This window comes from Chiroxiphia lanceolata, chromosome 2 (assembly GCF_009829145.1).
Source record: "Chiroxiphia lanceolata isolate bChiLan1 chromosome 2, bChiLan1.pri, whole genome shotgun sequence".
Classification (NCBI taxonomy): domain Eukaryota; kingdom Metazoa; phylum Chordata; class Aves; order Passeriformes; family Pipridae; genus Chiroxiphia; species Chiroxiphia lanceolata.
The window spans coordinates 23,905,292-23,929,376 of NC_045638.1; the positions used below are offsets into that span (position 1 = coordinate 23,905,292).

General features: G+C 34.9%; 1 protein-coding gene across 1 annotated transcript in view; it reads left to right on the forward strand.

The window, feature by feature from the left end:
• The window catches only part of PRKX (protein kinase X-linked), a 53,230-nt gene extending 32,950 nt beyond the window's left edge, over positions 1 to 20,280 (forward strand). The window contains exons 4-9 of the mRNA XM_032680451.1: positions 3,570 to 3,689; positions 9,434 to 9,529; positions 11,346 to 11,403; positions 13,912 to 13,989; positions 17,050 to 17,198; positions 17,612 to 20,280. Of these exons, the coding sequence (XP_032536342.1) occupies positions 3,570 to 3,689; positions 9,434 to 9,529; positions 11,346 to 11,403; positions 13,912 to 13,989; positions 17,050 to 17,175 (478 nt within the window). The 3' untranslated portion in view covers positions 17,176 to 17,198; positions 17,612 to 20,280. The remainder of the gene's footprint in view (positions 1 to 3,569; positions 3,690 to 9,433; positions 9,530 to 11,345; positions 11,404 to 13,911; positions 13,990 to 17,049; positions 17,199 to 17,611) is intronic.
• Positions 20,281 to 24,085: the final 3,805 nt, after the last annotated feature.

Sequence of the window (24,085 nt, forward strand, 5' to 3'; positions counted from 1 at the left end):
GAATGTTAATTTTAGTTTCTTCAGTTTATATTCCTAAAAAAAAAATTACCTGTGAAAGTCTTTTAGAAACTTGAAGTGATTAATCCTAAATATGTTCAGGATGGTTCTGCACTGTTGCTTAAGCTGAATGTGCCTCATGATTTTTCTACAGAGTGGATACTGCAGAGAAAAAACTAAGTGAGACACAGTAAGTCTGGTTTACAAAGTGTATTTTTTGTCACTGTAGAAACAAGCAAGAATGTCTTGCAGAACAAATTTTTGTGGGCTGGAAACAAAGCAATCTTTATTAATATTATTACAAACAAATAACCAGAATACCAAAAAGAACATTTTTGGTAATCTCTGGCTCATATGCTAGAAGCCTGTCAATTACTACAGAGATGGATGCTGAATGGTGTAGAATGCTAAAATACATGAACCATCGAGACTTAACTTCTTCAAATAGTACTCTTAATAAGTCCCACAAATAATTATTTTATAGCTTACCTTTGTAACTACAGTAGATTCTTTGTTTTATTTCCACATTTTAAAATTAAATGTTCAACCTTATCAACTATTGCTTACCTGCATTTCAGCTTTTATCCTGAAAACCCAGAGCAGTGGATATTTTCTAGCACTTTGAAGGGAACAGTCTATTCTTATTTTTCTGCATTGTAATTTATCTTCAAAAGGATGATCTGGTGTTTCAGATGAGTATGAAATAGTCATAAAATAGTAATAATAAAAAAATACCTTAGGCAGGTTATCTATTTATAGCTCTTACTTTATGTGTTTTCCAAAATATTAAGTAGTTTGTTTCTTGACCAACAAAAGGGGAAACACAAGTCTTACACATACTACAGCACAAATACATAGCTTGGAAAAGAACACAAGCTTCTTCCCTGTTTTTGTGTAGTCAATGAGAATAAATTTCTTGGTGGTAATAAATTTTATTTCCTCGTGCAGCTAGGAGACTTCAAGTCATGTTAGCCTTTGCTTAATTCACAGTTTTCCTCTTGCTTCCATAAAAAGATCTTGTTAATAACCTGTATGGTAACTGAGTCATTTTAATTACATTGTCCCCAGTACATTGTGGAAGTCATGGTCAAATGATTTATTTTTTTCTTGTATGTGAATGACCTTGATAAGGGATGAAAACCTTCTTCTTCCCAAGTACAATAAAACTGTCAGCTGCTTCGCTTGCAGAGCTGGCTAAATCAGTATGATTAACAATCCATACAATGCTGTTTTGCATATAGCTTTTTAAATTTGGGAGAGGGAGAAATTTTTGTTTTAAAAGACAACAGAGCTTTGCTGTTTTTTCTGAATTCCGTAGTGCTGATCCATGCAACTGCTAGATGGCAGTAGTGTCAAGCAGTGCTGAAAGTAAGAGTTTTCTTCAGTATGCTTGATCTGGAAAATGAGAGTTTAAACTTTTTAGATAAATTTATGATAAAAACTAAAAATGCGTTGTTTACACTAATGAAGGTAGTTTCAAGAGCCATGAAGCACATTGGATGCACAGTGTGTCTTAATGCAGTCTGACAGTTTAGCTGGAGTAATTTAGCTTTCGCCATAGGAAAATCAAGCTTGAAGAAATTCAAGTCATAATTTTTCATTTAAAGCCTTGGCTGACTGTACAGCTCCTCTTCCTTTATCTTAAATATTTTCATGAATGTAAGCTAAGGCTTAAAAAAAAACAACAAACAAAAGGAAAACAAGGGAAAAACACCTTGCAAAAGCTCTCTTTAAAATAATTCATAGTCATAGAATATGCCGAGTTGGGAGAAACCCATCAGAATCATTGAGTCCAACTCCTGGCCCTGTGCAGGATGCCCCAAGAGTCACACTGTGTGCCTTACAGCGTTGTCCAAATGCTTCTTGAACTCTGAGGCTTGGTGCTGTAACCACTTCCCTGAGGAGCCTGTTCCAGTGCTCAGCCACTTTCAGGGTGTAAAACCTTTTCCTGATATCTGACCTAAACCTCCCCGACTCAGTTTCATGTGGTTTCCTCAAGTCCTATCACTGATCACCAAAGTGAAGAGACTGGAACTTACCCCTCTGCTTTCCCTCATGAGGACCACAATGAGGTCTCCCTTCAGTCTCATCTTCTCCAGACTGAATAAACCAAGTCACCTCATGTGTTCCTCATAAAGCTTCCCCTCCAGACTCTTCACCATCTTAGTTGCCCTCCTTTGGATGCTCTCTAATAACTTAATGTCTTTTCTATATTGAGGTGCCCAGATCTGCACACAGTATTCAAGGTGAGGCTGTACCAGTGCAGAGTAGGATGGGACAATCACCTCCCTGCAGTCTCAGAAAAGTTGTTGAATTAGTATTACTTATAAAAGTGATTGATACTCATCTTAATGCATTTGTTCAGGAGCATGTTACCAGTTTGCTTGGAAAAGATTCTTCCTGCTCTCACAAATATTCAATAAGAGGTTTTTTTGGTGCAAGGTAGAAATCATGTGCAGTGACCATTTGTGACTTTATTCTTTGTCATATCTAGCTAGAACTGTTTTTAAAATGCGATACACTTTTTTCTTTCTTATTCTGTGCTGTTATTTCATTTTCTCTGAATTGGTGAGCACTTTTTCATCTTTTGACTTAGTATTGAGTAAGTGCAATTTATTCAGAATGAAAGCACATATTTTTTCTCAAATGTATACTTAAACTTAAATCAGGGGAGTGAAGCCAGGCAAATTCTGCTTGGGCATTTTTACAAAGAAGAGCAATATATTTCTGGAAGAATTGGTTTCAGAATATTCTTTTCAAATTGTAATTTGATCTTTGTAAACATATCTGCTTAATTTCAATTTATTTCATGTCTTTACAGAACTCAAAATATACATTTCAATTAGTTAGCAGTATAACACTGTTTTATCCTTACCTTATCATAGAAAGCTGTGACTAAAAATGACATTAAAATATATCAAAAATAGTGCTGCTTACATATCTCACATTTGCTTAACTACACCTTGTAAATATTTTAAATAACTAAAAAATACAAAATGTTTTAATGGATATTGTGGAAGTGATAACAGATTTCATTTCAATACTATTTGAAAAACTTTACTTAGATTGTAAAATGGATCTGTCTTGTATGTGTGACTATTTACTGATTTAAACTACTACTTTTTTAACTCCCTTCTTCCCTTTGTTTTTATAAACAAAACTTCTTCCTTCTTCTGGAAAAGGCCAATAAGCTTGTCTTCTGCTGTGCCTGTCAGTAGTAGTCCATGAACTCCCAGGGTCTGCAGCTCACAGGGTGAAAACCACTGTTAGTACTCTCAAAGAAACATGCAGGCTAATGGATAGAGTACCATACCACCAGTCAGCAAACTCAGTCCACAGACATTTTCTACAGCCAAGAAGTTTCTTCATTTCCATGTATCTCTGTTACAGAAGTGGAGAGCATCATCAAAGCAGTCTGTTTAGATCTTGTAGAGGCCTTATTTCTGTTTCTGTATACAATAAATACAAAGGTATATCTGTGTGTTTGTTTTTTCCTATTACTGTGTTTCAGTTTAACTTCAATCTGATTTTGTTGTTTGTTTTGTGGGGTTTTTTTCTTATTTTACTCCCAGAACGTGGACTCTCTGTGGCACTCCTGAGTACCTTGCACCAGAAGTTATACAAAGTAAAGGCCATGGAAGAGCTGTGGATTGGTGGGCCTTAGGAATTCTTATATTTGAGATGTTGTCAGGGTAAGTGATAATTATTATATCACAGCAATATTATGTAATACAGTAAGACAGAATTCTTTACAAGTTCTGTTTACAATATTTAGATTAGCAAATTTGGGCTAAATTATTGATATACTAGTTTAATTTTTACTTCTGAAGCAAGGATTGGGAAGCTGTACAATTCCTGTGTACAGATATCACTGTTCTTATGGGAATGTTTTAGGGTTTTGAATTTGTTGGTTTTGTTTGTTGTTTTGGTTTGGGTTTTTTTTTTTTTTTTGTTTTACTTAAGACTTTTATAACAGCTGCTCTTTTCCCCATCTGTTTTGGAAATTCAGGCTTTGTCAAAGTTTAGATTTTTTTTCATAAAATCCTTTAAAGGCTAAAGAAGAGGGTTACTTCTGTAATTAATTTCTAGCATAGCAATATAATACTTGCAGTGGGAGCTTTAGTTTGTAAAAATACATAATGGCAAGTGGGAGGTATTGATACACTTTGTATTACTACTGAGCACTTATGTTTTAATTATTTTTTTTTTTTAAACCAGAGGAAGAAGAACAGGGAAAAGCTTTAAAAGTGTATTTAAAATCTGTTTGTTCAAATGCTACATTTGATGTTTTGGAAATTGTTTGATAAGCAATGATTCCTAAAGATACAAATTTAAACTAAATTAACTGGCATTAATATAATTAACCGTTTATAACTTTCTAGTATTAGTTATATAAAAGTAATTACCTTAGTTTGCTCTGATTTCAAAAAAGAAATACTGTTTTTAGTACAATAAATAACTGATTTAGGGAGGATATGAAATTCTGCTTATGTACTAAACAAGGCCATCTGCATGTTTTTCCTTGGCTTTTTTTTGTTGTGGCTGCATTGCATGAAGGTGCTTACAGAAAAGAGAGAGATTCTGAAAGCAATTGGCTTTGCCATGGTGTAGAACAAATCCAGGCAAAAGCAAGACCTTCATAGTTTCTGAAGAAACATAGTATATTTCATCAGTTTGGTTTCTTAGAAATTCTTTTTGGTACCTGACTGAGTGTGCTCTATGCCTTCTCAGTCCCCACATGTGTGTCAGGGTGCCTCTGTGGCCTTTCGTTGTAGATGTGCAGCCCTGTAGAGTGATCAGAACAAAATGTCCTTGCTTGGATTTATTCATCCTTTTCTCTAGTTAGCACTGTCACTCTCACTCAGAGTAACTTTGGTGACTCTTCCAGTGTTTGGACAAGCTCATCAGATTGCCTGATCGAGCAGATTCCCTGGGGGGATGGATAATCACTTCAGAGCTCTAATTCATTGTGTGTATTACTGTGAAGAAGTCCACCCAATAGCATCAAAACTTTATCCCAGGACAGTATTGCTGCCCACTGCTTGCTTTCTTAATATCCTGGAGGCTTGCATATGCATTGACTTTGAATCTCAAGGCAATTTGTAGACAGAAAAGCATAAAAATGTGTAATAGTTCTTACAGACCCAGGCAGCTTTTGCTGACTGGTCTGATACAAAGTCATTATTTATGTAGGCTGATCTGTGCAGAGACCAGGCTTCACCTTTCTTCTGTCGCTCCCTGTAAAGTGAGCAGCCCAAGTTGGTCAAGAGGAATCCTTCTCAGTGGGATGAAAGCAATTCCCAGCAGTCTTGTTGGGAATTGCTAATCTTAGTCCTAGACAGCAGGAAACTGTAGGTGAAAGCGTCTGGTACTGTAACATGAGCACAGGTGCTGCAGTCACCCAGCTGTAGTCTGAGTGATTTACCTTCCTGCCACAGGCTTCAGTGGGACCACTCTCTGGTCTATGTGGTCTCAATGTAAGTGGATATCAGGCCTTTTTTCTTTGTGTGCCTTACAGAGATGTTGATGGGATTCTTTCTACTAGAGCAATAAGAGAAGCAAAGTTTCTATTTTACTAAGTTAATATGCTGCCTACAGGTGGTAATCGAGCAAGATCTCATTTCTGGAGTCAGACCTCAAGACTGGAGGGTGCTGAATTATGACTGCTATATATTCTACTGAAATATGACTGGCATATCTTCTTCATGAAAAAAGGGAGCAGCTGCAGTCATTTCTGTGTAGGGCCTTCTGTGTCATGACACCATCTGGCTCAAGGGATGAAATCTGGATTCTGGGGGGGTGGGGTGGGGTGGCTTAATTTGAACACTTTGGCTTTAGAGACCTTTAACCAATGGACGTAAATTGCACTTTTCTAAAAAGCAGTTGAGGCCTTATATAGGCTGATTGACAGAGCAGCTGTCAGCTGCGTGCGAGTTTTTCATGGCCTTTACTACAGTATTTGTGTAGACGTGCTCTTCATAATTGAATGCTGTTTTGAATAGGGACTCCATCCAAAACTAAAAAATAAAAAGCAGCTCTCAGTCATTATCAAAACTGGGATAGGGTTTGGTTTGGAGTTTTTGGGGGTTTTTTTGATTGTTTGTTTTGTTTTTTGTTTGGTTTTGGGGGCGGTTGTTGTTTGGGTTTTTGGTTTTTTGAGGGGGGGAATGTAATTTTATACTACTTAGGTCTGTGTTTTGTTTTTTTTTTTTAGGGGGGATAGAGGGAGGCAGAGATTATGGCTTGTATGTGTTCCCTTTAGATGGGTTGTCACATAGGGCAGATGCTTTTAGTGTCTTATCAGCTTTTAACTGTTGTTGACAGTAGTGTTTTTAAATGCTTTTCCTCACCAACTGAAGATGTGGCTTGATATTTATGCTATCGAGGCTTTTAAAGCATAAACAGTCCTGGGTAACTTTATCCTTTGAAACCCAAAGAAGTTTTAAGAAATACAGAAATTTTTTTAAGGTGAACAAAACCTGACTTCAAGACTAAATTATTGTCTGCAAGTAAATTAACTTAAGACATTTGGTAGTTATTTCCTGAAGTTAGTCTCTCTGAAGCCCAAAAGCAATTGAAAAGAATTGGTAGATGGGTATGTAAGGAAATCATCTTTCTGAAAACAAACAAACAAACCCACACTTTCCTGTTCTGTGGTGTCTTATTTCCCTGTCTTAATCTCTAGAGGCCCATGGAATTCTAGTTCTGCACATACTAGATTTAAGGCAAGGTCCTATTTAGGTTTAAGATAGTAAGATATAGGAAAGGGAAAAAACAGGGAGAACCAAAGTTGAGAAGAAATCTTTACAGAACACAGAGTTAATCTAAACAAGCTAAACAAACTGTCAATACAAAGAGTTGGAAGATGTGTTTGAGTAAAAGAGTTCTGTTACAATTTCCCATAGAGGAAAATATATTTGTTATTTAACATTAAATATGTTAAGTCATAATTGTACTGTCATCAGAATACATAGCTAACTGAGTTTTGCCTATTAATGAGGGGTTTGTGGGGGTTTTTTTGCATTGGTGGTCATACATGATGTACTGGTCTGTCATTTTAGGTGGTAATGGTTCTTGTCTGCAGATTCATATTCTCAGACTTGGGTGTTTTCACCTGAAGTTTTACAACTTCTGTTCTTCAGACTATCTGTTATCTTTGAGACTAATGTCAGTGCCATTGCTGTGCATAAGTTAGCAAAAGGAATGGTTTGAAGCTGTTGTCCCATTTACAGAGATATTACTATTTATAATATAACTTGTTTTCAGTTGATGGAAAAAAGGCAGCTGTTTGTTTTTGTGTTATGGTGTGAAGACAGTCTGAAGCTCAAGGGTTTTTTTGATGATTTATTAGGTACTTCCAGCACAATACTTGTGTTGTTTTGTCTAAAAACTGTGCTGTGTTGAACACAGACATTTACAAGAAGCATCAAAATCAAGTTATTTGGTTTGCCCGTAAGAAAACTATGTAATCTTTGAAAGCGGTTCTCATTTTGTATATAGTTCAAATACACTTTAAGCAGCATTGCCATAAACTTATTATATAGCCAAGTGTGATTTTAAATTTCTCTTAAGAGCTCTAGACATTCTAATTTTGAATTTTCAAAGTGGGAAAGCCGAGAGCAATTTAAACATGTAAATATGTAAAAAATCACACTTTTTATTCTTATTGATTTCACACCTCAGTGTACAGTAATGTGTTTACTGCAGCTGGCACTTTTCTAATACATATTCACAAAGTTTCATTGTGATAGCTTTATGCATTTATAGATGCTAATATGTAATAACAAATAGAAAATTGAGTGTACTGTTTGTCAACTTGCTGTGGAGAATGTGAAGAACATTAGTATTACCTGACTAAAAAAAAAAACTTTGTGCAGGATAGTTTGTGCGGGAAAATTTTGTGCATGTTAAATACTTATAGCGTTTTCCTTTCTTTAGCGTCAAAGCAGGAATTTTTGGTAACCAAAGTATTCTTCCTGAGATTCTTCTATTTTCCAGTTACCTGGAAAGTAGATTTTCATAATGAAACTACTCTGGCTTTCTGAACACCACCAAGAAATGTTCTTTAGTCTTTCCTTAACCATATAGTTTTTTTGTGCATTTCAGTGCTTTGAACTATTACTTGTTTTTTTACTATGTGCCTACAGACACCTTTACTTAACTATTCTGATGGAATTTGATTTTACCCATGGCCAAATTTTACAGTATTTCAAAGGAAATGCTAATCCACTTGACCATCAGCTGAAAAATGAAGAAATTAGTACTGCTGAAAACAGAATAGAAGTGATGTATAGTACTTGTTGAGGAATAAGCTAGTTCAAGTACCATAAAATTAAAGAAAGAACATGAAACGAAGAAGCTTTGGTTTCACCCTTGTTTGTGCTATCAGTGATTTCCAAAATCACCAGCATTGTATTTGTGTGTGTATACACACAGTTAAGTTCTCTTAGAAAGTAATTATAAAATGTTAGGGTCATGTGAAAATGTTTTAAACATTGAACTGTAATAGTATTTGGATGTTGTGAATATGGTTGACACTCAAAATCATTTTTTTAAATTTTTATTCTGTAGGCATTTTGAGACAGAAGCATAGTAAGAGAGATGCTTCAGTCATTTACGGAAGGCAAAGCAGGACTGAGATTAGTGAATGAGTAGTTCTTTATTCTCTTAGAAGGTTTCTTGTGGTAACTTTTTAAAACATGACTGACACTTGGAAATTTCTTGGCACTTGGGCTAAGCTGCCTATACTGGCTGTACTGATGCACCCTGATGTACTCTGAGGCTCTCGCAGTAATCATGGTAATATGTTGTGCTGGTAAAGGAAGCACAACAGAAAACTCTTTAAGTTCTTACTGTAGCTGTACAACAAGAAGCAGTCTCTGTTAGCTCATAAATTCATGAAGAACTTTGTAGAAAATGTAAGTGTAGAATTTTAATTGCATCTTGATTTACTGATCATCGTGGGAAGGTTATGAAATAAGTACTTAATCTGTCCCACACAGAAAGACAGCTACATTTTGAGAGTTCTGAACAGTGTGCCTGCAGTTACAGGACAAGGTCAAAAATGGTAATTCTCTTTTGGAAACTATACCCATGGGTTTTACAGATAAAGGCAAAGTATTTTTTACTTCTAATACTGAAAATTTGTTTGATAAATTATATTTTTACTGTATTAATGTAACACTTTTATATTTTTCTATTCTGTTGTAATCCTCTAATTTTAATTCTACATTCAGCGTGTTGTGTACAGAAATGTTTGCAGTTTTTCAATGAGAGCCTTAAGTTATTCTTCAAGTTAAGATTTGGTTCATGGTGCCCTACCAAAAAGAATGACGTAGTCAGCTATTTCCGAGGGGAATTGCTATAACCTAATACTGCTTATAAGATTTTTAGAACTTCTTTTTCTAACCTCTAAAAATTTTCTGTATTAAAATAGGTTTCCTCCATTTTTTGATGACAATCCATTTGGTATATATCAGAAGATTCTTGCTGGCAAAATAGATTTCCCGAGGCATTTGGATTTATATGTAAAGTAAGTCTGTGACTCCAACACTATATTTTACTTTCTAAACATCTCCCAAGCACTGTTTCTGAAGGATCTTCTTAGAAGACAAGATACAAGATTCTGCTTTTCTGAAACACCATGTTGGAAAATATTTTACGTTGCATTTACACTTGCAGTCCAGATAAACTTATATATCTGGTAGACTTCAAGCTGATAATATGACTCGCTTACTTTTCTGCATATTCTAGGATATTAAATGCTTTTCCACCTTGTACAAGGCTCATTGGTAGCAGGTCCCTGTAAAAAAGTAAAGAGGAGAAAGAGAATGAGATAATTTGAGTAAAAATTAGGAGAGCAGGAAGCAAACACTGAATTGTTGGTTTGTATACATACGTACCACTTAAATCACTCTCAACATAACTACTTGAATGAACTCTGGTACTTCAGAAGTCCTAGTGTAAAATCAGCTTAAATTTGTGATAGCAGGGGCCTAGTTCAATATGCAGTATTATATATGCATGTGTGGGTTTTATAGTATTTTGCAATCATTAGAGGTATATTGCAGGTGTAATGGGTTTTTCTAATTAAAAATTCTATAACTGACTCTTCCGTAAGGAGAGGTCTTGTCTGTGAAGAACTGTGAAGGTGACTGTAAAAGGAGTTGGTCACGTGATTTAATCTAATCCAAACATTGATTGTCTGGCATGATCATGAGAGTTTTAAAAATTACTTTCAACATGGACTTTTTTATTCTTTTATCTTGCAATTGAATATTTTTCCAGTTGAATTTTAGAATTGTATTCCTGCCAAATACAACAGCTTTTCAAACAATCCAGCACATTCACTCTCAGTTTGTATATTCTTTATGCAAAGGCTTTTGTGATTTCAAGCATAGGTGACACAATACTGTTTTGATTTTTGGGTAGTAGGTGTTACAGATAGGGATGGAGAGAGGCAGGCATGTCATTATTATATTTGCATTCTTTTCTGTAAATAAGGCTATTGACACTTTTTTAAATTTTTTGTAAAGTTAAAAATTAGAAATAACCATGCTCTGTAGCTCCCCAGCATTTCATACAGTATGTCATCTCTCAGGTCTATTTGAGATTGTAGAAATAAGGATGGTTAAACTTTTGTTCTTTGCTGCCATTCTGCTTTATGCAAAAAATAGCAAAATCTTTGAGATAAAAAGTAACTGCTTGCAGAAATACGAAGCTATATTTTTTCCTCAACTCATAAGTAATAAAGGTAATTCAACAGATTATGATACTTTTGATTTATGTTGTAGTTGTTTGGTGCTTAATATTCAAAGTATTTTGCTATTAAAATGGAAGAGTCTCTATACTATTAAAATGTTGATTTAACTTTCTGAAAAACTGTTCAATGCATCTCAGGGAATAATTTTCATTTTCAGTGAAATGAAGCTTACAGATGTTACTAGCTTTAAGCAGGTGACTAACTCTTCCATGGTTTCTCTGGATATTTAGCATAAAGTTAAGGGTGCAGCGTTATCTGCTTTATATATATTAGGGTTGTGTTCTGCCTAAGAGGTTTGAGATCCATTTTGAGATTTGGAATGCCCAGCAAAATAGAAAAATACAAAGAAAGAAATAGTGCTACTTAGCAAGGGACAGAGGAGGGAGAAAATTTCTTTCCTTTGTTTCTTGAAGGTGCAAGAATTCTGCAAGTTCCTTTTGAAACAGGTTATTCTTTTTATCATTTCCTCTAAAATGTTCTCAAATATGAGGAAATGAATGGGTCAAAGGGAAATAGGTCTGTATTTGTGTGACAGTCAAATATAAATAACTTTTGTTTAACAGAGAACATATTTTCTTTACTTCAGAGACCTTATTAAGAAGCTGCTTGTGGTTGACAGAACAAGACGACTAGGAAATATGAAGGTCAGTGTAAAATGTTAGGTGTAACACTAACAGCACAAAGTTGAAAGAATTCTGTAGGAAAGATGTAGAACAGCTCCTCTATAGCTTTTGTTATTATAAGCATGAAAGTTACAGTTTCCCATATGTTACTTTGGTTATGCAATCCCAAATGCAAAGTTTAGTCTGTGTATTCCTGTTTTTCCGAAAATCATACTCCTATTTGGGTTAATGCTATCCTTCGTAATAGTTTCCCTCCCTACTCACCACTACCACCCCCCTTCATTAATTTGAAAATTTAGATGAGACCAGGAACATAGGATTAAGTCCTGTAGTACACAGGGCCAGCTCATTTGGTTCTTTCTTTAGAGTTGTTAATCCTGGAAGGAGCACTAATCATATTTGGAACTTAAAAATTATTTTCAAGAGTATAAGGGTTGTTGTAATACCATGATGTTTGGTCATTGTCTTGGTGGGGCTGATTAAGCACAGCCAAATAGTCTTCCACCAGGAAGAATTAGGCATCCTAATCTGAAGAGACTTCTGAAAGTAATAACTTACTAGAGACTGTGCTCACATGTCCTGGGTAGCATTTCAGAAATACACCTGTATTTGTGGTATGTCAAGGAGAAACACAAAGCAGTCCTCTGAATTCTCTGAGCTGTCCTTATGTAGTACTATGTATGATGTCAAGATGATGAGAGCTGTATGACAAACTTATTTGATTCTACAGCTGGGATTGGTAGTTCAGTGAGAAGTTAGCTGCATGTGAATTAGCTCAAGTACTTTAACAGGCTAGCCAGAACACCACACGAACTCAGTATAGGTTAATTTACCCTTCTGGCAAAGTAAATTAATCCTTTATTTGTTGACTTGCTCTTGTTCTTACAGTGTGGCAGATACCGAAATTAGCTTGGGTAATCTTTTATTTCTTTAGGGGCAAATAACATTTTTATTTCTCTGGGCAAGGGAGGTTAGTGGTTTACTTTTTTTGCCCAAAGCACATTGAATGGTGTATATAAGTGAAGAAATTAGAAGATGCATAGTCATACAGGTGTCTTTAAGATATTTTTGATATAAGTGTAAATGCTGTAACCAGCTGTCCAGGGTTTTATTTTGGAGTCTTTTATGGCACAAAGTCAGACTGGCAAGAAAAGCCAGGAAATTATGTTTTTCTTATCCTTCAGAATCCCTTCAGAATCCTTTGCAGTGTTTTTCAGGGGTGGAAGCAGGAGGATTTCATAAGCTGAAAATTTAAAACTGATTGACCAGTGAGAATTTTTATATCTTTTGACAGTTTTGAAGGAAAACAAAAACAAAAGCAAACCTTGATTTATTCAAACATAGGTTTTAGAAAATGTGTTTGGCTGGCTTTTGTGTTGGTTTTGGTCGGTTTTAGTCTGTGGTTGCTTAGGTTTGTTTTGGGGTTTTTCCCTGCAATTGACTAAAATGTCAAAATCAAAACCAGTTCTAATGAAAAGCAGGCTGTGGGGTTGGAGCAGTAGGTCAGACTTGTGTCTGATCCTTTTCCATGATTGTAATTGGTTTAAAAAGAGGTAAATTCCACTGGACGCTTTCTGATGAAACATTGAGGCAGATCTGCTTTTGAGGGAATTAGGTGATATACTGTTCTTCTTGATGCCTCATAGAATATGAGGCAATGGATAGTCTCACTCCACATAAATCTGAAAATGTGTGATATGCTTCATTTTGTGGAGTTGAATGTGGTATGATCTTGAGTGCTATGCTGTGATCAGGCCTGAAACAGAGAACCAGCTGTTTTTCCCCAGTGCTTAATCCCTTGAGAATGAGCCTGTGCTTGAAACAAGTTTCATCATGAAAAAGGAAAAAGACATTTTTGTTCCTTATGTACATAATCAAAACAGGCACCTTTAACTGTATATCTGAAATGAAAACAAATGTTCTAATATATTTACTTCTGTAACAGTACTGAGAATCTCTTGCTGTCAGCGCTAAACTTCTGTAATATTTGAGAAAACTTTGTGCTTCCCAGACGTTATTTTATTTAAGACACCAACAACTCTCAGTTATTTTTTTATTAGTGTAAGAATTAGAAAGTATATCTGAATAAAAATGTTGGGGAATATAAAATTGAATAGAACTGTAGTGAATGGTTTTGAGGGTATTTAAAGCCTGTTCTTGATCTCCTTTGTGTCAGAAGAATGCAAAAAAACCCCAAAACGTAATAAAACAAAAAAAAACCCTAAACAAACAACAAAAAGAAAACCAACAAATAACAAAACCAAAAAACCCCAGGCCAAACAAACAACAGCAACAACAAACAAACAAAAAACCAAACATTTGGGTCTTATTGCTGGAACTCAGGATCTGCTAGGGAATTAACACTATGAATTTATACTGTAGAATTTTTTAATGATTATCACCCGAAAAAAGAAAAAAGGATAGACTGTTAGTCTGCTTTTATACCACAGGTCTTATGCTGAAATACAGGGTTTGGAATACATATAACTAACAAAATAGTTATTTTGATTTTTTTTTTTTTCTTTAAAGAATGGAGCAGATGATGTGAAGAGACATCGATGGTTCAGGTCTATAGATTGGGACGCTGTACCTCAAAGGAGACTAAAGGTATATTCCACGAAATACTGTGTAGGACATCACAAGGAGAACTCATTGTTCATTTAAGCTGATCTGTTGAAGGTTTGTTGGCTGTTGCATCTGTGTGTTTGTGTGTGTATGACTAAATGTCTATATGCACACTTCAGTAATTAAATGCATATTTGCCCTTTTATAATGCAGAATTAATTGTATGACTGTCTGTTTGCATTTTTGTCTACTTACAAAATGTCTAAAAAAAAAAGCCTGCTTTGCTTATGTTGATTAATTAATACAACATTTAGTTTTCAGTTTTAGGGTTTTATAAATAATTACTTGTATGTGTTTTTTTTTATTTAGGGGGATGGAGGGGATTGGTAGTCTGTTGGTTTGATTACTCTTTTTCTTTTTTTTCCTTGCCCTTACATTTATGGAAGTATTTTACTCTGGGCTTTAAATTTTTGTGCCAAGTTCAATTCAGGTAAATGCTTTAACAAAATGTAAAGCATATGGGAGTAGGAGGAATAGGAAAGGTGAAAGAGAAGGATTTATGAATGTAATTCTAACACACTTTTTAACAGCACTGAATTCTAGTATTGTATGAGGGCAGATGTTTGCTAAAGCTATCAACATTACAAAATGCTTTTTCAAGTCCTTTGGAACTAAAACTACCTTCTTTCTTTCCTTCCCCAGAGTTCTAACTCATATGATTTCTTACAGCAGTGATTTTCTGTAACAGAGGTTGCCATATGCAGTCAATCAAGTACTAATTAAATGTTTGTTTTTCTTTTTTTGCTTTAGTTTCTTACACCTAATTTCTGGCTAGTTATCTTAAATTGAGTTCTTGCAAAAATCTAGAAGAGACTAAAACGTTCTTGATGCATTCTTGTAAACAACATCCTAATACAAAGCCGTAGATGACTTTTTTCTTTACCAGAAATAAGTTCATAAATTTTTAAGTTTGTTTTATTTTTAATCATTACTACACACGTTTTTATGTAATGTGTTGTAATGAAGTCACATTTTGCAAGTTATTTACTGTAAATTCTGTTCATGAAAATCTGCAAAAAACCACAATCTGGATGATAACCTGTTTTATAAGTATTTAAATTCTGAAGTTTTTGAAAACCTTCTCTATTGCCAAATCAATAACAAATAAATTAAACAAATTAAAACCTGATTGCTAGATATACAGTCAAATATCTCAGGTCCAAACCTCCTTTGTGTGGCATTTTTATTTAAAAAGAATTAATTTTTTTTTTTTTTAAATTAAAAAAATTTAAAAAGAGTCATTGTCACACTTGTGAATCTAAAACTTGTTTCTTAATCTTTGTGATGATTACATTAAGTTCTTAGAAGACAAGACACTGCTTAACTAAACTTCAGAGCAGGGATGTGAATTGGGTCAGAATTTTGCTTGGTGATTTCTAGAGGCAGCTTTATTCTTCAGAATTTGCTTTCACAATCTCACTGTATTTCATATTGATGAAGAGATTGAAAATATGAAATAATGCACATAATGCTCCCTTTTCCCTGTAAAAGGTGTGAATTTCTCTAGTGTGCAAATGACTCATTGATTCATCATCCTAATAAGGTCTTAAGTATCAGTATTATATAAATAATACTAATGGCTGAAAGAGAGAAAATAATTTCGTTAATCATCCTTTCTCTCTTTCTTTTCTTTTGTTGTCTCTTTTTGTGTGTCGCTTCACAAAACTATTTTTTCCTGCCAAAATACCTACAGGAAGGTGGGGGTATGGGCGCTGCCCACAGTGGAGCAGACAGTTCTCTGGAACAGAACAGAATCTACACATTTTTTAAGCATCTGGGCAGTGTACTGAGACTGCCGGGTGCAAAAGTAGGACTCTGCTTTTGGCTGAAGGTTAGGAGTATCACCTCTCAGGGGCCCTACTGATGATACATCGATTTGAAAAGCCCAGAAAATCAGATAAGGTCTCACAAGCAGTGGAAGCCAAACCTTCATCTTTTTGAGGAGATGCAGAGTAACATTTTGTTATACTTTATAGTTCTGTCTGTGGTATAACTTGTATTAGCCAGTTCAGTGATCATCTGTAAGATTTTCTCATTCTAAAGTGTTCTGTTGGACTCACAATGATAGTTCAGCTCTCAGTTGCTGAGAAGGGGTTAGAGAGATGAATGTCCCTTAAGAAACAGAAAAGGGGTTTGTCTTACATTAACCTCTGCAATTAATGAAATATTTCAGAAAGGAGGTTTATCTCATAGCCTGTGGGCAGAAGGGTAAAGTAATATGAATGCTAAATATAAAACAAGGAAAAACTACAGGTACTGTGAAACTGGTGGGCAGTACTAGAAACTGAAAGGATCCTCTGAGGAGAGAAAGAGAAAACAGATACTTCTCATAGCACCTTCAGGTTTCATAAAAAAGATCCATTTGAATTAAGTTGCTTTTACAGCCATCCTTGTGAAATGACTTACGGTGCAGCAATTTCTTTACCTGTTTGAATTTATTGCTAGGTTATGAAAAAGCACTACCTACTAGGTAGTGTGAGATATAGAGAAGTTAGTCATTTCAGCCACCTTAAAACTCATCAATCTATTCAAAACCAAAGAGAAGAGGAGGCTTTTCTCCTTCAATTAGAAAGCCGTCTCCCACACTGCTATGATGACTTTTTCTTAGTTGAAAGGAACCTAATATGATTACATTCCTTTCTGTTCATAGGCCACAGATGATGGGAAGAGTGAGGAAGAAGAGTGGCAGATTATGCTATGATGGCATGTGCCTGGAAGCCTAGTTGTAGTAATGTTTTGCAGTAGTTATCTTCAGTCTGCAAAGCAGCTAGAGGTAGTGTCAATAACATAGGTCTCTATATTATAAGTGTGTTTTAACCACATTATTTAACTGCAAAATAGACAAGGTATGGGAATGTGTATGTGTTTCTGCAGGCTTCTCTCTGTCATGCCGTTCATTATTAGGTGAATTGTAAATCTGTGAACTGCAAATCTGTACCCTGTTTGTTTAATTGGTCTTTTACAGAATTGTTGCTTTAATATGATGGGGGGAGATCACTGAGGAAACTGTACTAACGTTTTTGTTGTGCTTTTTCTGACTAGCCTCCTATAGTACCCAAAGTGTCCAATGATGGAGATACTTCCAATTTTGAAGCTTATCCTGAAGATGACTGGAATAAGACACCTCCAGTACCTCCTAAAGATCTAGAAATTTTCAAGAACTTCTGAAAGCAACATCTACAATGGATGAGGTATGTCCAAATGTCTGGAGCCATCTTGAAAACATTGCAGAGTGAGAACCATATTCAGAAATTACATCTTCTCATTCATAATGGCTTATGGAATGATAAAGATCACTTATCTCACAGGCTTTGGTTTTCTACAGTGATGAAGAATTATTTGCATAGAGATATTTAAGTCCTGTCCTTAAATCTTTTAAAATAATGTGTTAAAAAGAAATATCTAGATTGATTTGACAGATAAGGTAATGTGATTGTTCTTAATTGCAAGGTTTTTCTATTAAGAATGCAGGCTTTAGTTAGAAGAATAAGATTTTCAGATTAATTCTGTACCCTGGATTCTGTCTTTTAACTGTGATAATTTGATACTTGTTATTCAGTTCACATACTCCACCTTCTGTTTTGTGTTCCTTTTTTTGTTTTAGAAGCTGGAAGAAAATTGAAGTCCTAAGAACAAGTCTGAAGAATGATGGAGTTCATATGTAAATGAAAATTTTCTTTGTGGCTAAGAATGATACTGAATTCACACGTGTGTATTAGTATATAGTAAATACCCAAAGAGGTGGAGGCAGGCAAGAATGATTTTTTGCTGTAAACATTTAACATTAGTTTAGTTAATTGTAATAATGGTAGTCTACTCTGAAGTAGACTCACTAAAATAGTATTTTTAGGATTTATTTTTTTTAACTTATGGTTAAGTTTCCTGCTATTCTCAGATCTTTTTTGCGTAGTTAACTCATAGACTGAATTTTATAAGTTTATACTAAACTTGTGTAATTAAAAGCACAAATTAGTATATATGTATATAATGAATACAAAACAACTAAAGCACAGGAATTGTGCAAAGATGTAAATTTTTGTACTTTGCAGAGTCTATGATTTTTATTTTTCAAATAATGTTTTTCAAGAAGTTCTTTAGGAATAAAAATCTTAAAAAGGATAAATGAGTTTTTCATCATCTTATATACATTTTATAATTCTTTGTAAAAAATAAAAATACTTACGTTTTAAAAAAGATTTGTACCTAAAATTTCCAATGCCTCACACTTGCAACCATAGTACTTGAAAGCAGAAAGACAAGGGCATGTTTTATTGTTGTTTAAGGTGCATCTTAATGGCTAATTCAAGAAGTTCTGTTAAAATTATGTCTCTTTGCAAACCGGGATTTTGAATGATTTTACGCTGTCTGAAGTGAGATTCCTCACATGAAGACTCACTGTAAACATGCAGTTCAGTGCATACTGAAAAAGGGCTCTAGCTAGCTCTTACAGGAGTTGTTCTGTCTCAAGCTTGCTGTCCTCTCCAAGCATGAGCCATAACAGACCTTTTTCATTAGTCAAATAGTTGTTGTTGAATGCTGGGTGCTTCAGAATATCAGAGGGAAGACTGAATATATAGTAAAGCCTGATTTTTCTGCTCCTGCTTTTTAAAAAATGTCCCGAAGTCTCTGCTGCCAGGAATTTCCTATGTATAGGGTTCAAACCCTAGATGTAAGGAGTCTTTTTTCATCCTGCTCTAATGTCTTTCTAGCAACTTGAGTACACTGTATTTTGGAAGTATTTGCAATATTGCTTCATTTTAAGTAGCAGCAAATATCATCATGTGCATATGAATCTGTGTGTATGAATGCACATGAACGTGAAGGTAGATTGTATACAAGTTAGAATTTTTTTTAATTTTTTTTTTTGAGGTTACGTATTTTGATGCTTGTGTTAATATAGGGGAATTGATTTTGAAGTACATCAATTGCAAAAAGTTATTACATTGACTTTACATTGTTTCCAGAGCCATGTGTACATACTCCTGTAACTACTGACCTCGTCAACATGCTTTCTAGGACAAAACTGCTTTCAAATTTTTTTTAATTCAAATCCTGAATTAAAAACTACAACCAAACCGTTTTTTAAGCATTATTTGAAGTGATCAGTTATTTTTTTCTACAGTCTTGGACTTAATGAACTATTACCAGACCATTTAATTTATTTGCACAAGTCAGCCTGTTTTATATTAAGTCTTTGCTGGGACTTCATGGCCCACTAATGTAGTTCTGTCTGAGAGTTCATGCAGATATACACTGCACTAAGAGCTCTGGATTTATGGATTTATTTTTTTTTTTTAAGAAGACTGGAACACTTTTTTTTATTTTCTATTCAAGTAAGGTATTCTCTGAAGTTCATTTTACTTTGATTGCTTCTGTTAACACGTGTTTTTGCATATAGACTGTTACGGGAGGACTGTTGTCTTGCAAAAGAGCCCCTAGGCCTTTGGTATTCCACGTCGGTGAACAAGAATGTTAAACATTAAAAAACCAACCTTTATTTTTGAGTTTTATATATATATATATATATATTTTTAATTGCCCAGTTTGAGGTTTTAAGTGATTAACTTGCATTGTAAACTCAATTGCCTTCTAACCAAATTATATAAATGCTTCATGATTTCAATGAAGAACATGCTGTAAATTTTCCTGTAAATTAGCTTGATCAATGAATATGTGTGCTACTGAGCTTTAACTAGTGTGATCTTCCACTGTAGAAAGTCATTGTTAATGGGTCAAATAGAGGTACTAAACTATGTTTAAATGGATGAACAGGGATTTTGCAGTTTTGAAAGCAATTAAGCTATGGCTGTTCCTCAGCCCATCTGCTTGCCATTCAGAAGAGTTGTGATGCAGTGCTTCCTATGCTATAGAATTGTTTTTCAGCTTTCAATGACTGTAGCATGATTCCTTTTTGTACTGTACTGTGTACAGACTTTCTATGTTTTGCACTTTTCTATGGCAAACCTTGACTGCTCTATAAACACTCTGTTGTGTAGTAAGTAGTGATAGTGGTAGCAGGCATTTGTGTGCTGCATAATCAGTTTGAACTGCTAGACTTGCGAGGTTAACTTGAATTAACGTTGTATGTTGCTGGTTGCTTGTTGTAGCTCACATGTATAAGTACTGTTCAAAGTTACAAAGTCAGCCCTCATTGCACAATGAAAATCACTGTGATCTGTACATAAACCCTAGTAAAACTTTATTGCTGTTAATTTATGTAATATCTGTCAAATCTGGATTCATTTAATAAACCTTTATATCTTTTTAAATGTTTTAACCTAGTTTGCTTCCATTTGTGTTGGGAGGAGGTTGAGGTTCTTCATCCAAGAAAATTGTGAAGGGGAGAGGAGACGGAGTAGAAAAAACAACTGTTCCTTGTTTCTAGGAGTTGTTAAGTCTTTCCAGAACAAGACAGGAGTGCTGGAACATGCTTCAGATGGTGTGGAAGAAGCACCAAAAAGTATGTTTTCAAAATCACTTCAGGTAGCACATCAATAATGAAAAGTGTTAACTCGGACTTCTCATTTAACTTTGATTATATGACCCTAATTGCTTTGACATTTTCATAACTTAATGACCTGAACACTGTCCAGAACACTCATTTCAATTTGTTTCTTTAAGCATCAAAAAATATTCTTACAATGTCAAGCACACCTAACTAAACCTTTATTTCATCTTCCATTAAGAACTTGAAAAGTCAGTTTTCAACCAAATTTGTTTAGCTGTTGATGTTAAATTACTTTTCCTGGGTCAAATGTGTTTTATTTCTTGCCCACTAGATATCTTAATCTGGCAGAGATAATTACATAGTCATAGAGCCAACTGGATACAGTTTGTACTAGTTAAAGGTTCATTTTTGTAACACAATTTTTCTTTCTGCCTTGCTTCATTCTAAATTTTGTGCATTGATGTTTTTCTCTTGTAATAAACCACTATGTTATGTACTTCAAGAAACTGCTAATGGAAAGTGAAGGAACACTGCAATGAGCCCTGGAAAGCTTTTGCTCATATCTTTGACATGAATCAAAAGAACTGCTCAGTTAAAACATACAAAATTTTTGAATAGTAACAAGAATCCAGGATGTTTGTAAAAAATTTGGTTTAGCATCTTGTTCTTACCCCAGCCATGTGGTAGAGTTTTTGTTCATTTGTTCTGAGTACTGTATCTTTTTTGGCTGCGTGTGTAACTCCGTCTTACCCAGTAAAGGCCATTTAAGATAAGCTTTTTCACTCGTGCAGGGCCGATCAGCCTTGCTAATGGTTGAAAGCCACTGTTACAATGGGATCCTGCCCTGCACTTTGTGAATTCCTACATAATGCACATATCAAGCTCTTCTTGTGCAAACTCCTGCTAGCTGCTACAGTCTCAGCTTCAGAATTAAGACGGCTTTTCACAGAGAAAGTAAAAGGATCTTCTGCTGTCCTCAGTAGCAGACTAGCTTTCCATTCTGTCTTCCACACACGCTTTCCATCTTACCACACATGAATGTATGTCAAGCATCGTATTTATCCTTGAAAGCAGGAATATTGTAAACTTATAGCAAACTGATATGTAGGAATTTATTTCTATGTATCCAAATATTTTTCTGGTTTTGTGCAGTAATATTCCAAACTATTATTGTGTGAAAATTGCAGCAGTACGTAGGGCTAATATATGAGCTTTGACTTAAGGTAGTTTTATCTGATTTGCTGCACTTGTTTCAATGGCAATAAGAATGAGGGCAGTTGAGGGTTGAACACGTCTTACTGTGCCTGTAATTCAGGCCTCTGAAGTCTCTGAGAGACATTCCAAAACTGATATGTAACCCAAAACACCAAAAATGCAGGCCTGCCTTCTAGTAGATGAAGCTCTGAGGTTCTATGCAGGTGCTGTCTCTACTGCACTGGTTTTTACTTAATCAGAGTACATATCATAAATACCTTGAAAAGTGTAATGTGTGTCATCTTAAACAACTAACTAACTAGAGATTATTATTTTGTGTTTTTTTTATTCTTGCCTCCAGCATATTGTCCCTATTCTGGACTCTGGTAACAAAGAAGGCAAATGAATGGGATAAAACTATTTTGGGAAAACAAATAAGCTTTAATTCAAGAAGTAACTTGATATGCCTCACCAGAACACACTTGCACATGTACTTGTTCTACAACTAAACGCAAAAAAATTGTACCAGTTCTAGGTTTATGCTGACTGTCAAGCTATAATTGTGTTCTTCTCAATATTGTATACTAAAAGACAGTTGTAAGAACCAGAGTTTATTTCAACTTTAGTCAGTAATTGATTTAGTTTAGAGAGTCCTTGATACTAAAATCTCTTGGTTGGAGAAGGAGGGTGCTTTACAGTGTTCTTAATTTTCCATCCTGCCCAAGTGTAAGCTGTGCAGAGGAGGTGATTGTGCTTTGAGTACTGTTGCACTTCACTTGAAGAAAACAGCAGCTTGCTCAAGCCTACAGTGTGTCAGGCTTACTTCAGAGCCTGAACTCAAGTCTTCTCACCCTGAAGGCCCAAGTCTCTTTTCTTTCAGAAGCTTTGTGAGAGTGTGACTGAGCAGCTTAGCAAATATTAGGACTGAGCCTTAGGAAAACTTAGAGCTTTACAATGACAGCTTTCTCTGAGTCCACATTTCTTCAGAAGTTAATAACATTAGCTCATTTTTTGATTTAGGATACAAAAATAAAAGATTCTGAGCTGCTTGGTGCTTCTGAAGGTTGGTGAACAAATGCCAGAAATATGGAGTGTTTCAAATTGCGTGTGTAATATCTAGTAGCTTCTTTGGCCTGATTTTAATTTCTCTGTTACAAAGAAATTGTAATTGAATTTAGGACCCTCTTCTAATCAAGGTGCTTGTAAAACCATTTAACTGAAGTAGGGCTGCCTGGCTGTGTTAATATAGTAAATAAAACATTTACAAATGTCCTGTCTTTCATTCGTACTGATAAACAGTTTCCTTTGATGCATGCTAGCTGTAAATGGCTTAACATTCTGCTCTTAATTTTTCGTCAAGCCCATTTTAATAAGAGGTTTTGCAAAAAAAATAAACACAGTTAAGTATTATTATTATTATTATTATTATTATTATTATTTACCTAATAAGTAGGTAAATTATTTTGTGTTCATATGAATAAAGCTGATCTGGGAGTTGATATTGAGATGCATTATCAAGGAACAGCATTTTGTTCTGGATTAATAAATTTGTGTTTTGAATGTAATCAGATTTAGGATTTTTCTTACTGGCCTGTGACTTGCAGCAGCACTGCAGTCCTTCACCATGACGCTTGCTCCTCCTAGCACTGCTGTCACCACTGTAGCAGCAGTGAGTCCGCTACCCCAGCTGATCAGGGAGAAAATGTGTCCCTACTGTGACCTGAACTTTGGATTAAAAGTGCTACTTCTACTAGTTTATCTGAAAAGGAATTTTCAATAGCTGAGTGTAGCTGAAGTCCTTCTATTCTCTGCAGGTATTTGCCACCAGGGAGCCAGACTACCGCAATATGCTGTAAAATAGCATTCAAATGGCACGTTTTGAATCCATTTTAAAATATTTACATAAAGCTCCTGTGACTCATGTAATCCCCAGCAAAATCTTGGTGATGCAAGAGGGAAGGTGTGGTGGTGGATCACTTAGGCAAGTGTTGCTAGGGACTGGACTGAATCTGTTCTTTAATATCACTGTCTGGCCATTGAGTAAAGGGAGGGTTTTTTTATTATTATTATTTTATAAATAAATTTTCTTGGCAGGCTATCAGAACGTGAGTGACCATTACTCTTGAGTCAGTTTTTCTTGCTGACCCTTGGTTTTGCGGTAACTTCTGGATTGTGAAAATATCTGAAGTCTGTTTGGAAACTAGATTCTGTCAGTAATTTGCTATTTTAATATTTTTTTCTATGCAGCTGATGATTATTTACATGCAAAATATGGCAAGTTTAAAATAATTATGTTAATTTGTTTAAAATTTTAATTATTTAATACACTGAACTGGTAATCAAATAAAGGAAATCTCTGCATTCAGTTCAAAAACAATGAAAGCTTTGGATGTAAAATATTTTCAGGTTGGAAGTAGAGTATTATTTTCTGAATAA